The sequence below is a fragment of the Neolamprologus brichardi genome, chromosome 11 (assembly GCF_056152115.1).
Source record: "Neolamprologus brichardi isolate AB-2024 chromosome 11, ASM5615211v1, whole genome shotgun sequence".
In the NCBI taxonomy this organism is placed as follows: domain Eukaryota; kingdom Metazoa; phylum Chordata; class Actinopteri; order Cichliformes; family Cichlidae; genus Neolamprologus; species Neolamprologus brichardi.
Genome location: NC_142114.1, coordinates 14,325,830 through 14,340,737, shown reverse-complemented (window position 1 = coordinate 14,340,737; position 14,908 = coordinate 14,325,830). Strand labels below are relative to the sequence as shown.

Genomic DNA, 14,908 nt, shown 5'->3' with positions numbered 1-14,908 from the left:
TGATGACTGTTCTCCAGTTTTATGGATTTTTATCTTTAAGAATCATTTCAGATATTTGTCTTTGCATTTCAGATCAAGCAGCGTGGAACTAAACGAAAGGTAGATAGGACAAAACCTGAAAAAGCAGGCAGTACAGGGATCAAAATAACACACGCACACACAGCTTACTGCTTCAAATCAAGCTTCATTAAATCACAGACATATCTGATTTTGTGCAAAACGGCCGGGGTCAGTTGTGTATCTTAAGGGTCACATTGCCTTCAAATGCAATTTTGGTTTCATTTAACGGGTTAAAGGCCAAAAACCCACAATGTTTACCTGACAGTCACTCTCGCTGAAAGACTTTTTGATTCGTGTTTATTTGGTTGGAAAGTGCAAAATTGACTAAAGGCCTCCAAATCAACTCGAATATTTGACGCCCATTTTTATTCTCATTTCATGCATGATACAGAGCCTTAGTACAGCCACTCAGTCTAGCACAGGTTAACCTTCCTTCTAAGTAACTTTCCTCTGATTGGCTGCCCCTCTCAGGTTTTTTTGAACAGCAGGTGTGTGGCGCATCAGTGCCTGAGATCACCATATTAAGGATTTAACCTCTCAGTGACACCTCACAGAGCCTAGAAAGTAACAAAAACTGTCTGAAACAGAGCATTTAGAGTAATCTGAGCTTTTGGCACACCGGGATTACTATCTCTGACATGTTTAATATAAACCACCTCTTTAACAGCACTCTGTATATATGACAAAATAAATAAAAGCACTAAGTGTGTAATAGGTGCAATTTAAACAAAACCTGCCATACTAGGCAATCTAGAAATAATCCAGGCAATTACCCTGCTCTGTGGTGTAAAAATAGTGTTTCAAATATGTGTAATGGCTGGCAATTTATTGAATTGTCCTAAAACACCACACATGAATCCAAGAATGAGGAAAACCTCTCTCTGAAAAACCACCTCTTTTTCCACTGAGAGCCACTGATCTTTGGCATTTCATCATCGTGTCCGATCCCCCGCAGCTTTCAGGGCATACATCCACTGACAGCTTGACAGTCTGTCTAAACTCTGGATGGAGGTTGTGTTTTCATAGCCCAGGATGGACACCATCAGCTAGCAGCTCAATTACCGAAATCATACCTGCACCTAGAGATGCCCTCGTTGAGTGATGCAGCCTGCTCGTGTGTGGCTATGGCTCAGTGGGTCTCTGTACACACACCAACCTCAAATCAACAGTGGTGGGCAAGCTTTCCTGTGTATACGGAAATGGAAATGACATGGAAAAGGAAAGTAGGCCGTTGGTTGATTTAGCTCCAGATGAAGCCATGTGCAAACTTAAACTCTTAACCCTGAAGGCACCCTATCCTCAAATAAGCCTCATGTCTTTTTAGCAAACACAAGCATTAAAATAAAACCGCCAGCTGATGACATGAGTGGAGTTAAATTTTCCAGGTTACATAACTGCTACAGTTGGATGGGCTCTCCCTCACCTCCTTCTCTGTTTCTGCTAAAAACACACCTTCTTCTGATGGCTTTCACAGATTGTGATTTAAAAGCCAAACATCATCCTTTTCTGTCTACACCTCACCTTCTTCTGCTTTTCCCCTCCATTCCCAAACTCCAAAATACCAACATCTTCACATCCGTCCTCATTGTAGCATTTTTGGTATAACACACACACACTTACATAGTGACATAGCACACCCCAGGAGAAAAGAGACAAGGCCTAAATGTTTAATGCTGTGGTTTCAGGGGGACTCTGTGACTGCAGCCAAAGGCAGAAACAGATGTGCCTAACTCAGATTCAATTAGTCCCTTTTTTCTTAAATACACAGGAGAGGAGTGGCACAGCAAATGACAAGCGAGGGTTACAAGACTACACTTCCACTTGCTTCCATCCGTTGTCCTCATGCAGCAGGTTACCACAACACGAAGGGGCTGGTAGTTGATATTAGTGCTGAAATAGTCAGCTGATTAATGATGCTATCAGCACAAAACTGATTAAGTGTCTCTCGCTGTTTGTCTTTACAGTTTTGTTATGATATATCAAAGAAATTCTAGATGGAATCTGAGATGCTGCAATTTTTCCACCGTGGAGATTTGAACTTTTGCCCTTATACCCAACCATGGAGACTAAATTATTTAAAGGCCCAACATTAATAAACTAATCATAAGAATAATAAGAGATTAATTAATAATGAAAATAGTCATTTGCTGTAGCCCCCGTGGCCCCTCGCTGTGCAGTCTCTCTCAACATCACACGGCTTAGGTTTCTGCTGCATCTGGCAGCGGTGGCTTGCATCCATTAAGTGCCTCTCTTCAGTTTCACATTGTTTTAATCAGCTCTCGTGTGTGTGTATATGTGAGTCCGTGTCGGCGTGCGGCTTTCATTGGTATGTGTCCCCCGACCGCAGCCATTAAATACCGGCTCCATTTTAAACTTTGAGAGCCAATTAAAAGTGTGTGTTCATCACAAATCCCATGAAAACAAATAAAAATCACATATAGATGAAATCTGGTGCTGCTTGCAATTAGGAGTCGTTGCTACGCGGGCTGTTGGGAAATGTTGCTGTTTAGCGAAATGTGATTGTGAGCTTTCTAATGGCCCTGGAATGCAGCGTGGGGTCCCTGTCTGACAGCACAAACACACAGGGAAAGCACACGCATGACACAGTCGTGCAAACGCTGTTTGTGAATTTAGTCTGAAGAGGGTCATGTGTGAAAGGCAAAGCAACGCGATATCAGAATATCAATTCTATATGACAGTCTGCTTGTGTGTGTGTAGCTGATTTGTGTGTAGTTGATTTGAGAAGTCTGTGTCTGATGAAAATTGCTGGAGACCTTGAAATCAGTCCCATCTGTGGCATTCTTTGAAGCTCTCTGCTGCTCTCTCTCTCTCTCTCACTACGCAGATCTGATCGTGGGGGCGTTTGGCGTGGGCAAGGTGTCAGTGTACAGGTAAACACAAAAAAATGTGCAAGACTCCCAAGTTTTTGGATTTTGGATCGTGTTACAGGTATGCATCTGTTTGTTTGTGTATATGCAGGTCGCAAGCTGTAGTATCTGTGGAAGCTGAAATGATCCTGACCCCCAAAATCCTTAATCCCGACGACCGACAGTGTCACCTGCCTCAGATGAATATCATGGTTACCTGGTAATTACAGTGTCTCCAATTCATAACTATGTATTAATATAACATAGCCTGGTCAAAGTAAAGTCACACATTCATATTTTGATGGACCACCTTCAGGTGATGACGGCACGCATTCACAATGGCATTGTCTCGATAAGCTTCTGCACTGCACTGCACAATAATATTCTCCACTCTTTCACAACCTGAGCCTGATGAATCTCGGCATTATCATATGCAGATGTGGCCCTGCCATCAGGGAAGAAAAATCTGTTGATGGAAAAACCTGATGAGTCTGTATATTCAGATAGTTAAACTGACTCCACTGCCCCACAGGCTTGTATGACAGGCACTAGACGGGGCAAAGTTGTGTGTGAACACAATCCCTGAATAGTGCTCATAGGTGTGGTTACAAAAGTTATGCAGTTTCTTTTTTATTTGTTTGTTTGTTTTCTTTCTTTTTTTACTTACACTGGATTTTGTTTTGCCAAAATCCAGTGTTAGTAAATCTGGCCTCAGGCGTGATGGGTGTATCACTCCATCTCTCTTCCTACCCCGGTGCACCCATCACTCTGGAACAGGGTAAATCTGGACTCCTTTTTCCATTGCTCCAGAGTCCAATCTTCATGCTTCCTGGCAAATTGAAACATTTTTTTTAAATTAACATTACTGATAAGTGTTTTTCTTAAGGCTACACAGCTGTTTAGTCCCAAACTCCATGAGCCGTCTTTACATTGTGCATGTGGAAATGTTTTTACCTTCACTGTTAAACATGAACGTTCTACTGTTGATTTCTTTACAGTCTGATTTTCCCAGCATAAATGATCCCTGATCACAGTCAAGATTTTTTTCCATCTACATTTCTAATTTGAAGATGGTTGGCCGTTTAGTTTCAGCAGTTGCCAGCCGAAATGTTTTAATCACTGCAGTAATTATCCAATAGGAGGCTCTTACCTGTTGGTTTAGTTAAATCCAGGTGGTGACCTTTGTTTTTTGGCCAGGCAGTGTATTAACTGTGATTGAAAGCACCAGTATATTAACTTCTTCTTGGGCTGCCCTCTCCTTACCGATAGACATAAACGTTACACATTTTTTGAAACCAGTACTACTCTGACCAGATGCTGACTCCTTGAGCTTGAAGGAGGTTAGTCAAAAACCTCCTTCATCCACTTCTAATTTCACTGCCATTGTTTACTTTCAATCTGACTTTTGGAAACGGACCTATTTATACATCTTAACTGGATATTTATTGTTGTACCAATGTTTTCATACCGCGCTCTTGGCAGGGTCCCTCTTGAAAAAGAGATTTTGATCTCAGTCAGGTTTTTTTTCAAGGTTAAATAAACAAAATCAAAGAAAAACAGAAATCTACAAGAGTACAATAAAAGAATGTGCATCATTACAGAAAGCTATATTTTGACTCTGCTGCGCATTTCGCAATTAAACAGGCGAATCCTTTCCCACAGAATAAAACGTTGATTTCCTTTTGTTTTGTGAGATGTTTCTCCAGCTCGTCACCACAGTCTACAGTTTGTTGTAATTTTTTCCAGCTGGGTCACTCTGCCGCTTCCGTTTGGCATGGCATGGTGAGAAAAAGGCAATCGAATCCGCACCTACGGTCGAGTTAAAAATGAAGAGTGACAGCTCTTAGTACCTAAATTAGACACTTTTCCAGCATTAACACCTTTGGTCAGTTGTAAATTATTTTGCACTTTGGAAACGGACCTTGCGTGTGTTTGTGCGTGCGCAGATGTGTGAGTGCATGTGCAGGTGAATGAAAGTTAAAGGGATCAAAGTCTTAAGCAAACATAAGCCTAATGAGGCCCACTGCTGCTCTGAACCTCAGATCTGTAACAGAAACCATCCTGCTCGTACTGTATCATAACAGGCTGTGCAGTATAAAGTTTCCCATTTTACAAATTACACCCTCACTGACGGATGTGACAAATATTTCACCTCTGCGCTCTAGATGTCTGCCATCGGCCAAAGTCTGTTTGTCAGTGTCTCTGACTCTGGCAATCATATGTCATATGACCCGGAACCTCAGATTTACGGGGCTCTGCAATTAATCTGAAACGGCATAATTCTGTTTTGATTATATTATTGTTCGTGGGGGTGAGCACGCTGGCTTTGAACGGTCTGGGGGTGAGTTTAGTTGAGGGGAGCCAGTCTAAAGGCTCCTGCGGCTTCGCTTCAGTCTGTTGTTGGTCCTGACTTTTTGGGACAGGAACTGCTGTAGGACTGTTTGGACGGAGAAGTGGGCTCGGCTTTATGCCATCGCGGTGTCTGCATAGTGGTGTGTGAATATTGGCAGTGAGAGAAAAAAGAAAGGGGTTTGGGCTGGATTGACATAGAGCCTTATACTGTGGAGTATTGTCAAAACAAAACTCAGCCTATTTAAATAAACCGCTATAAAATTATGGTCCGAGGTATGGAATCAAATAGGACTTTGGACATATGCAAACACGCATTTCCCTGCAATTTGAACTAGAAAGGAGCATAAAGGGTGAAAGCTCCAGCCTGTGCTTTATACATCTCCATTACATTTCAGTCACATAGTTAAGTATCTGATTTCCTGAAAAATAATTACCCAGCGGTCTTTGACTGGTGGTACAACAGCACTGAGTGTTTGTCTGAAGTGCTTCCACTGTCTTCTAAAATATTCTGTCTGCTCTAGGATCAAAAGAATAAAACATTTGTACTTTTTTCCCCCTCAAATACAAACAGACACGGTAGCTTTAGATGAAACAGGTTCTTGCACAACAGGAACTGAAATTAAAGCATACGTCGATTATGTTTGCATGTTTTTTTAAATAAGATGCTTGTTCTTTATTTGTCATTTCCAGCTTCCTTGATTAGGTTGTTGTTGCTTGGAAGAGGTTAGAGACGTTCAACCAGTATTTTCTTATCCAGTTTTTAAATGTGAGGGAAATGAGCTTTTTAACTGTGGGTTCTTTTAGCTTGACAGATCAGTTAGAGGAGACGAAAAGGCAAAGTTTAAAAGGAAACCCACTCACTTCTTTGGTGGTAAGTGGGGAAATCTTTGTTGATGTTACGGTCACACGAGGGAAAACAATGACAAAATGATTGTGACTTTGTGCAAACTCATTCATCGCCTTTCCAATGGTTGCTTCGATGGCGGTTACCAGATCTGTGACCACTCACAGTCAGCCATAAGGTGGAGTCTGCTCTCAGTCTGCAACTGAATGGGGTCCAGTTGGAAATTACACGTAGTCTGTTTTTGATAATAGTTAATGTGATCAATCTGTTGCTGTTTATCACAGATCTTTGCCATCTGCAGACACAGAATTTCACATTAAACAGAAATTCATATATGGACAGAACCTCACAAATTTGAAACAGAAATCCTGAAATCCCCCCGCAAATAGTGACATCTCACTTTGTGACATCTGTAATTGCCTTGCAATCACAAGTGTTGGCTGCAGCTACTTGCAATCAGCCCGTGATAGCAAAAACATTCGGTGCGATCACCGGACAGCCACCGATTTTCCTAGACACAAAGAGGATGTGATCTTATTTTTACTCTGGTGTGACTGAGCCTTAACATGTTTTCCCTATGAACCCAAGAGGCAACGGCATGTTCTGTTCATAGCTTGTTTGTGAGGCCAAAAACAATTGGTCCCAAACTTAAACAGCCCTTTTAAAGATTAGCTGGTAATTTTTTTTTCAGAAAATCTCATGGTCAGCTCTCTGATTTCAATGTAGTGGTTAAGATGCGGCACAAACTGGCGTTGGGAAAAGAGGATGAAGAAGTAGAGGAAAGAGAAAAAGGCAACTGGTCAGTAACAAGTTTTAGAGCCTGTTGTTTTAGAAAAGAACTGCGCAACATGTTATCCAGTCGTCTTGGAAATGTAAGTGTTTATATATGAACCAAATGGCTACACTCAAGGCCAGGGTCAAGAGAAACACTCATAAAAAAGAGGGGCAGCGACAACAGAAACCATTAACCCCCCCCCCCCCCCCCCCCCCCCCCCCCCCCCCTCCAATTGTATGTCATAATGGTCTGGGAGAGGGGGGTTTCTGACACTGTGCAACCTCAGAAGCAGCTCTGATGCAGAATATCAGTTAATTTAAACTATTTTGTGACTTATTTAAGGCTAGAGGAGGAAAGGTTTATACAGTAACAGCTAAATAAAGAGCCGGGGCTGTCGCCAGTAAACTAGGGGTCATTTCTGTGTTGCGTGCACTTCAGTTTGGCACACAGTGCTTATTAACATCACACTCGAGCATACCCTCAAACACCGCACACATGCAACACATATTTACTACGTGTGAAACTACCTGGAGAGGTTATAATGACTCAGGGGAGCATTTTTTAACAAAAGAGAACCTGCACTTTGTCATACACACACACGCAAACTAACATCTGCATCACACTTGAAGAAAAACCAGCTCATCATCATTGTGTCATCTAATTGGGAACCTAATTATTAGCAAACACAGAAATCTGCAACAGCTGCATTCTGCTTGTTAGTGTTGGTGAACTGAAACCAAAGAAATAATGATCACATGAAGCATTGTAATTCCCTCACACTGGCTCACACTTGCTGAGTCGTCAGTGTAAGAGGAGCGTTGCATCCATAAGCTTCCCCAGATTAGTGGTTATTAACAGCACAGGCCTCCCTGTGTGAGAGTTCCTGTTCTTGATTAAAGTGGCGATAACGCACATGCACGCTCAGAAAAAACACTTGCACATAGGGTAATACCCACATAAATTGAGGAAATGCAGAAGTGTTTCCCAGTCTCCCATATCTGTGTGTCTAATGGGCAGGGGGCACTGTGGTAATTCCCCGTGCCCTGTGGAGTGCAGGAAGGAAGAAGTGCCTTGTTTGTGGGTTGTTGGTTTTTTTTAGTCATTCAGATTTTTTTTAAAACATTTATACAAATGTCATGAGAATGTGTGGAGAACACACATGCAGCAAATAAATGAATAAATAATAAAATTAAATTAAAATGAAACTTCTAGCTAGGATCTTTGGAAAAGCCATGTTAAAAAATCCTTTCTCTGTTTAACAGCACTTGGGAAATCCTTTAAAAAAAAAACCCTGACATTTCCAGTCATGTATATAAATAGGGTGCACCAGTTTGCGTTCTCTTACACACAAATGAACTAGAACTACCATTGGAACACATGTGAGACTCAAATTTGTTACCTCTTGTCTCTTTTTCCAATTTTCCTTTCTCGTAGCCTCAAAGTGGATGTTTGTGCAGCCGTGAGTGGTGTGGGCATCCCCAGCTCTGTAGGTAAGCAGCTGTGCAGTAGCTGAAGTCGGCTCTGTAGTACATACTGTATGATTATTAGAGTTTCCTGCTGGGAAACTTCTGCTCTTATACACCAATCAGAGCGGAGAACAAAGGTGGGTGTGAGGAGCAATAGATGAGATAGAAGACACACAAATGCAAATAGGACTTTATTCCATATCTAATGGAAAGTCACATCAAACCCAGACCCTTTAGAGCATGGCTGTGAAACATAAGGCCCAACAAAGACTTCAGCCCGGCCCACTGGCCAACTTTGGAAAATGTGAAGTTTTATGTGAAGCTTTTCTATTCATTAAGACCTCACCTACTGCCATTCATACTATGACCAAGTAGTTAAGTCACAGATAAATCATTAAATGATAGAAAAGCTCCTCTTTTTCACTGTATACTATATTACTTTTTTTTTACAGTGGGTCCACAGTGGAAAAATATGAATTAACAAAAACTGTATGTTCTCTTTGTACAGGACACCCTGGGCAATCTGCTAACAGATTTATTCCTGTAATTTTATCTATTTATTATAAAGAAAACACCCACTGTTGAAATTGCAGTTCTTTTACTTACAATAAGAAATGATCTGGAATTAAATATTTAGTTAAATGTCTTTCACTGCTTTGCCCTACTTAAGATCAAAGTGGGCTGAATGTGGCCCGTGATTTTAAATGAGTTCGACATCTCCGCTTTAGGTTCAACAGTTAAGTAGTGTCTGATTGGCTGAATCGTCTACCTGTTAACTCTACTTATTTATTATTATCTTCTGTGCAGACCTGAGAGCGGAGCTGCAGCTCGATTGGCTCAAAGGCTCCAGGGGTGGAGTGAAGAGAGTGCTTTTCTTGGACACCGAGCAGCCTCAGCGCATGGGACTCCTGAGGCTGAGTCACAGTCGCCCACGTGCATGCCTGAGCTACACAATTTACCTCAGAGTGAGCAAATCAAACCGTGCACACAAACACACATACAAGAAATAGTTAATGAGCTTTGTAAGTGAGGTTGTGAATGACTGACAGCACGTTTCTCTCATTGTCATTCACACTTTATTCCAGGAGGAGGATGAGTTCAGGGACAAGCTGAGCCCCATCTCACTCGCTCTCAACTACAGCCTGGCTCCACCTACTCTTGACCAAAGTCTTCCACCTGTCCTTAACCACTACAGCAGCACCTTCCTCCAAGAGCATGTAAGCATACATGTTGTATGTACATATAAACACATAATGCTGTACAGCACAGTGTACACGGCACATAAAAGAAGGATTTCTCCTTAGTTGGCCCTGTTTAATGGATTCTTTGGGGGAGCTTTTCTTTATCAGAAGAAAGGAGGCTTTAGGTTGTTGAAGACCTATGGAACAAATTTGTGATTTGTGACACTGGGCTGTAAAAATTGAACTAACTCAACTTCGCTAAGCCCAAAAGAGATCAGGAATCGACCTGAGATCATATTTCATTCAGTCATTGCTTGATTTAAAATGCTTGCCTTGGACACAAAAAGGCTGACTCCCAAATAAAAACCATCTGATTCACCTAAAATCAACTTGGAGTCTATCATTTCCCGGAATGGGACAGCGCAGTTTACCTTTGCAGATGAAACTGTTATAATCTAGAGTTTGGAGCAGTATATTTACTTAATAAAAAAAGCAAAAAACTAAGAAAGGCCCTGATGTACGCTAAGATCCAGCTCTAGGCCATTTTCAGACATGGTATGATGGAAGAATATGCACTTATTTGGTTGCGCTGCCATGTGTGAATTGAGTTAATATAAATATTAAGAAGCTTTTCAGCACTGAACTGTGTTCACTGGAAACATGGATCATATGAGGTCATGGTGAAAAGAGGAGCATTGCCCATATTGTTTATCGTTTTTAATAAGAAAGATTTATTTTATTGTTTCTATTAAAATTAGCTCGCTCAGTTGGACTTCCTTTAATTTTTGGATGTTAAGTGTCGTAATAAAACAAAACAGCAACAAACTGAGGACTATCATAGTAGCCACAGAGAGACTGAAGTCAGATCTCTGCCCAAAGCAGGCAGCAACACAACAAACCAAACGCCTGTGTGAATGTGTATATGTTATATATAGAGCACCTGCATCCTTTCGTGTCCTCATCTCACTCCTCTCTTTGTGCCCCTCTTCCTCTCAGGCTTACATCCTCCTCGACTGTGGCGACGACAATATTTGTATCCCGGACCTCCAGCTCTCTGCCAGCATGTAAGACGTGGCGGCACCCTTTGACCTGAACTTCTAAACACCCAACACTTCAGACAGCCAAACGCAGGCACACACAGCGAAACCAAGGCGACTGTGTCTGTTATTCCTCACACAATGCGCCAAGTTTACACTAAAGTTGCTCACATTATGGCCCCATTTACCACGGAGCGTGTGTTAGTGTGTGTGCTTGTGTGCATGTTGCATATGTGAATTAACCTATTCTCCACAGTGCTTCCAGCTGTTCGATATCTCCATGGCAGCATTATGCAAACATCCTGTCAGCATTTACTGACTGATTAACACACACACGCGTGCGCTGGTGGGGTTGTTGTTGGGGTCGGAGGTACTGCATTCTTTGCAGCTGATGAGATTGCACATGTCCAGTCCTGAAAATTATTAACTAAAATTTACAGGGGAAAAAAACATATTTGTTTTTTATATTTAATTACAGCAAAGTGCTTTATTTCCTGCCTCTGCTTTTTTTTCTCTTCCTGCAATAAAACGCACAAACACAGGGACCGCACAGAGGTGGTGATTGCAGATGACAACCTGGTCATGTTGACCATCACTGCGGTGAACCGAGGAGAGGGAGCCTACGAGACAGAGCTCTACACATTGCTACCGCCTGAAGCTGACTACATCGGAGTAGAGCGCAGGGTGGAGGTAAATACTCACGCACACTCTTTTACACACATTGCACACAGATTTGTCTGACATCAATTATCCCAGTTTAATGTCAAGGGCCAGAAGGGTGGATGCTGAAAATAGATAAGACCAAAACTGTTGTCTCATCATCATTGAAGCCAAGTTCAAAAACTGGGAAGTGGGCTATTTGAGGCTTCAGTTACAGTCCGGCATCACATCCTGTTGTGTCTTTGTGGTTTGTGTTTGTTAGACATGATTAAGGCAAGGCTATCAGCCGGGTATGCTCTACTGGCAACAGCTCAAAAGCCCCTATTATGATTTACAAGCTGCATTAGTGACCAAGGAAATGGATAGGGTCAACTTCTGTGTGCGTATGTGTGTTTACGTCTGCGTGTGTGTGTGTTTGCACGTGTGTGCGCTAATGAGTGTGTAATGGGGCTGTTTGATTGATGACATTGTTACTGTCAGAGCATTCATCACTCTTCCTCTCCTGTCCTCCCCCCTGCCTCTCTCCTTCTCTTTTTCACCCTTCTCACTCCCATCCCCCTTTGATGGTGTTATACTTGCCTCCCTTTGTCTTTTCGCTCACCACTTGACTCTCACTGCTCTCTATTTGTCACTTTCATTCACTGTTCTTGTCCCACTCTTACTGTCTTTCCGTACCTTGGATCTCCTCTAGTCTCTCTCTCAGTTAAACTGTGAGTACAAGTTGATCAATGAGTCCAGGATGGTGGTGTGTGACCTCGGGAACCCGATGGTGGCCGAGACGGAGGTGAGTTCTCGCACGTAAGCGCAAACGCACACACAAACGTTTCAACAACACCCACGCTAAGAAGGCGCAACTGTTAGGCCTCAGGTTTAATTCGCCCTGATTGATGCTTTCCAGTGATTGCTGATGTTCACCTTGACCTCCATTCCACACAGTCTGATTCTCAGGGCTAGGCTTTGCATTCAGTCCAAGCGTGCATGTGTAGTAATAATCCATTTAGGTCGTGCGTGGCTGACACATGCAGGAAGCCAAGGCTTTGTAAAGTAAAGAGCGGTCCCATGTTACATGAAATTCTACCACTCAGATACACAGAGATGTGCTACAAAGCATGACATGTGTGTGAATGTGGGCTTTTGTTGTTTTTTTAAAGGCGTCAAGGCTGGCAGAGAGGTGCATTTGCTCTTTGGAGGTGACACATAGCATTCTGATAAATCAATTATGCGGTCATGTTTCACTGTTGGGGGAGGAGAGCATAACAAGAGCGTGTAAAAGGACAAGGCATGCACACACGTGTGTGTGTGTGTGTGCGTGTGTGTGCGCACGCAGCTCTCCAGCTATCCAGATGTTTCCCATATTGAACTCTCCGCTTGCCCCATTGAACGTTCAGGAATCCATGAGCTGATGCAGAACATACGTCCATGTCCCCCGTACAGATTCTGGTTGTATTGTGCAGCTAAATAGTTCTCAGCACGGCTGGTCAACCCTCTGCTGCATGAACAGAGCGAAGAGTTAAGGGTACACGCCTGAAGGGAAGCAGTTTTTTTGGCTTTGGTATTTGCATTCATCTGCCTGCCTGCATCTCTGTCATCATTCTTCCTCTACTGGTCAGAATCTTAGTTTCAGTCATTTAGTCCTACTTTGAAGATGTGTTTTTTGTTAGTGTTTCACAAAATTGCAGTGCTTAAATTACTGATTCCAAGCAAAATATAATTGAAAAATACTAAAATAATTGATTGCAAGTTTTTGCATAAGAGAAAATGCAGTTATACACACATCAGTGTGTGTAGAGGCTGTAGTGCCTCTTCTCTTCACTGTGCAATTACCTTTTGTGCAATACTTTTTGTTAATAATCAGCGGTGCAATAGACTCCATACTTGAAATGTGCAATTCACTTGTATTTTTATTTTTATTTTTATTCCTATTTATTCTATTTATCCCCTTTGTATATTTTATCTATATATGTCTTGTATTTATATATGTGTGTGTAGATATATATATATATATAATATTCTTAACTCTGTAACTTCTGTCGGTGCTGTGCTTTTTGGAAAACAAATTTCCCAGAGGAACCCACCCGAGGGATTAATAAAGTTTTATCTTATCTTATCTTATCTTATCATATTTATAGTAGCTGGAGGCTACTGGAGAGCATTAATGGAATGAGTATTGGCTGCACACAGTTTCCAAACCACAAAGTGATCTAACATAAGTATCAGTTCTAGCCACATCACATCAGAAATACAGATTTTAACAATAATGGCAATAAAAAAAACTCTCCCCACCCTAGCACTGTTGAATCCAGACTGATTTCAGGTTTCAAACACCCAGATGTATTCAGCTAACCAGTTAGAAGCTTTTGTTGCTGACATATATAAGACAAAGGAAGAAATCTGAATCTTACATTTCACTTTAGTGGTTCACTCTTCTTTTGCACTACTTTTAGTTTCTGTCGCTCTCTTGCTTCATTTTTTTTGTGACTACTCTGACACTGTGGCTCGTTTTCTTTTCCAAAGTAGAGTTTCTGCAGCTACTCGGTTTGTTCCACCATTTGGAAAAGAAGTCGCCAATTCCACATTTGAATAAATACATTTGTTTTTCAAACAAACACACAGAAGTCTTAATCTCTCAATTCAGGTGTTTTCAGTCTCATTGCCACAAAAACATCTAGCCATGCAGTCGGTTTGCAAACATTTTGAAAGGCTCGTTCTAAAGAGCACACTGAAATCAAGCATGATGTTGTAATGGGATGTGACTGTTCAAACGTGTCAGTACATGAGATTTCGTCCCTCCTAACACATCTGTAAGTGGTGTTATGTGGTGAATGAATCCACCCTCAGTTGTGCTGCAATAGACGTAGGCTGCTGGGGGATTCCCATGATGCATTGAGTTTTTCCTTTCCAGTCACCTTTCTCACTCACTACGTGTTAACAGACCTCTCTGCATTGAATCGTGCCTGTTATTAATCTCTGTCTCTTCCACAGCATGTCTTTATCCTGTCTTCTTTCTCTCACCCCAACCGGTCGCAGCAGATGGCTCCGCCCCTTCCTGAGCCTGGTTCTGCCGGAGGTTTCTTCCTGTTAAAAGGGAGTTTTTCCTTCCCACTGTTGCCAAAGTGCTTGCTCATAGGGGGTCATATGATTGTTGGATTTTTCTCTGTATCTATTATTGTACAATCTACTGTGCAATATAAAGCGCCTTGAGGCGACTGTTGTTGTGATTTGGCGCTATATAAATAAAATTGAATTGAATTGAATTGTTATTGCAAAGTGGAACCATTTAGGAACCACAGCAACTCAACCCCAAAGTGGCAGACCACGTAAAGTTAAGTACTGAGGTTGCCTAGTGCTGCGGCGCACAGTGTGTAAAAATCACCAACTTTCTGCTGACTCAGTAACAGCTCCAAACCTCTGACGTTAACATCAGCACACAAAATGTGAGCCGGGAGCTTCATGGTATTTAACCAAGCAGCTCTTGTAGCAATAATGAGTAGTAATGTGTACTTTTGTTCAGGTAGTGTAGTTTAGAGTCAGGTGTGCAGGGAAAAAGAGAGGAGTGTGAATTCAACGTGATCCATGATCTTGATTTTGAGTTTGTAAACATCAGTCACACTGTGACATAGATCGAATGTTCTTGATGTTATTAACATTAACTTCAGGCATGCCTCA

At 41.9% G+C, this 14,908-nt stretch overlaps 1 protein-coding gene across 1 annotated transcript in view; it reads left to right on the top strand.

The window, feature by feature from the left end:
- The window catches only part of itga8 (integrin, alpha 8), a 42,514-nt gene that overhangs the window by 18,317 nt on the left and 9,289 nt on the right, over nt 1-14,908 (top strand). The window contains exons 14-21 of the mRNA XM_006801354.3: nt 2,906-2,951; nt 3,040-3,147; nt 8,333-8,388; nt 9,172-9,329; nt 9,450-9,581; nt 10,542-10,609; nt 11,125-11,272; nt 11,934-12,026. Of these exons, the coding sequence (XP_006801417.2) occupies nt 2,906-2,951; nt 3,040-3,147; nt 8,333-8,388; nt 9,172-9,329; nt 9,450-9,581; nt 10,542-10,609; nt 11,125-11,272; nt 11,934-12,026 (809 nt within the window). The remainder of the gene's footprint in view (nt 1-2,905; nt 2,952-3,039; nt 3,148-8,332; nt 8,389-9,171; nt 9,330-9,449; nt 9,582-10,541; nt 10,610-11,124; nt 11,273-11,933; nt 12,027-14,908) is intronic.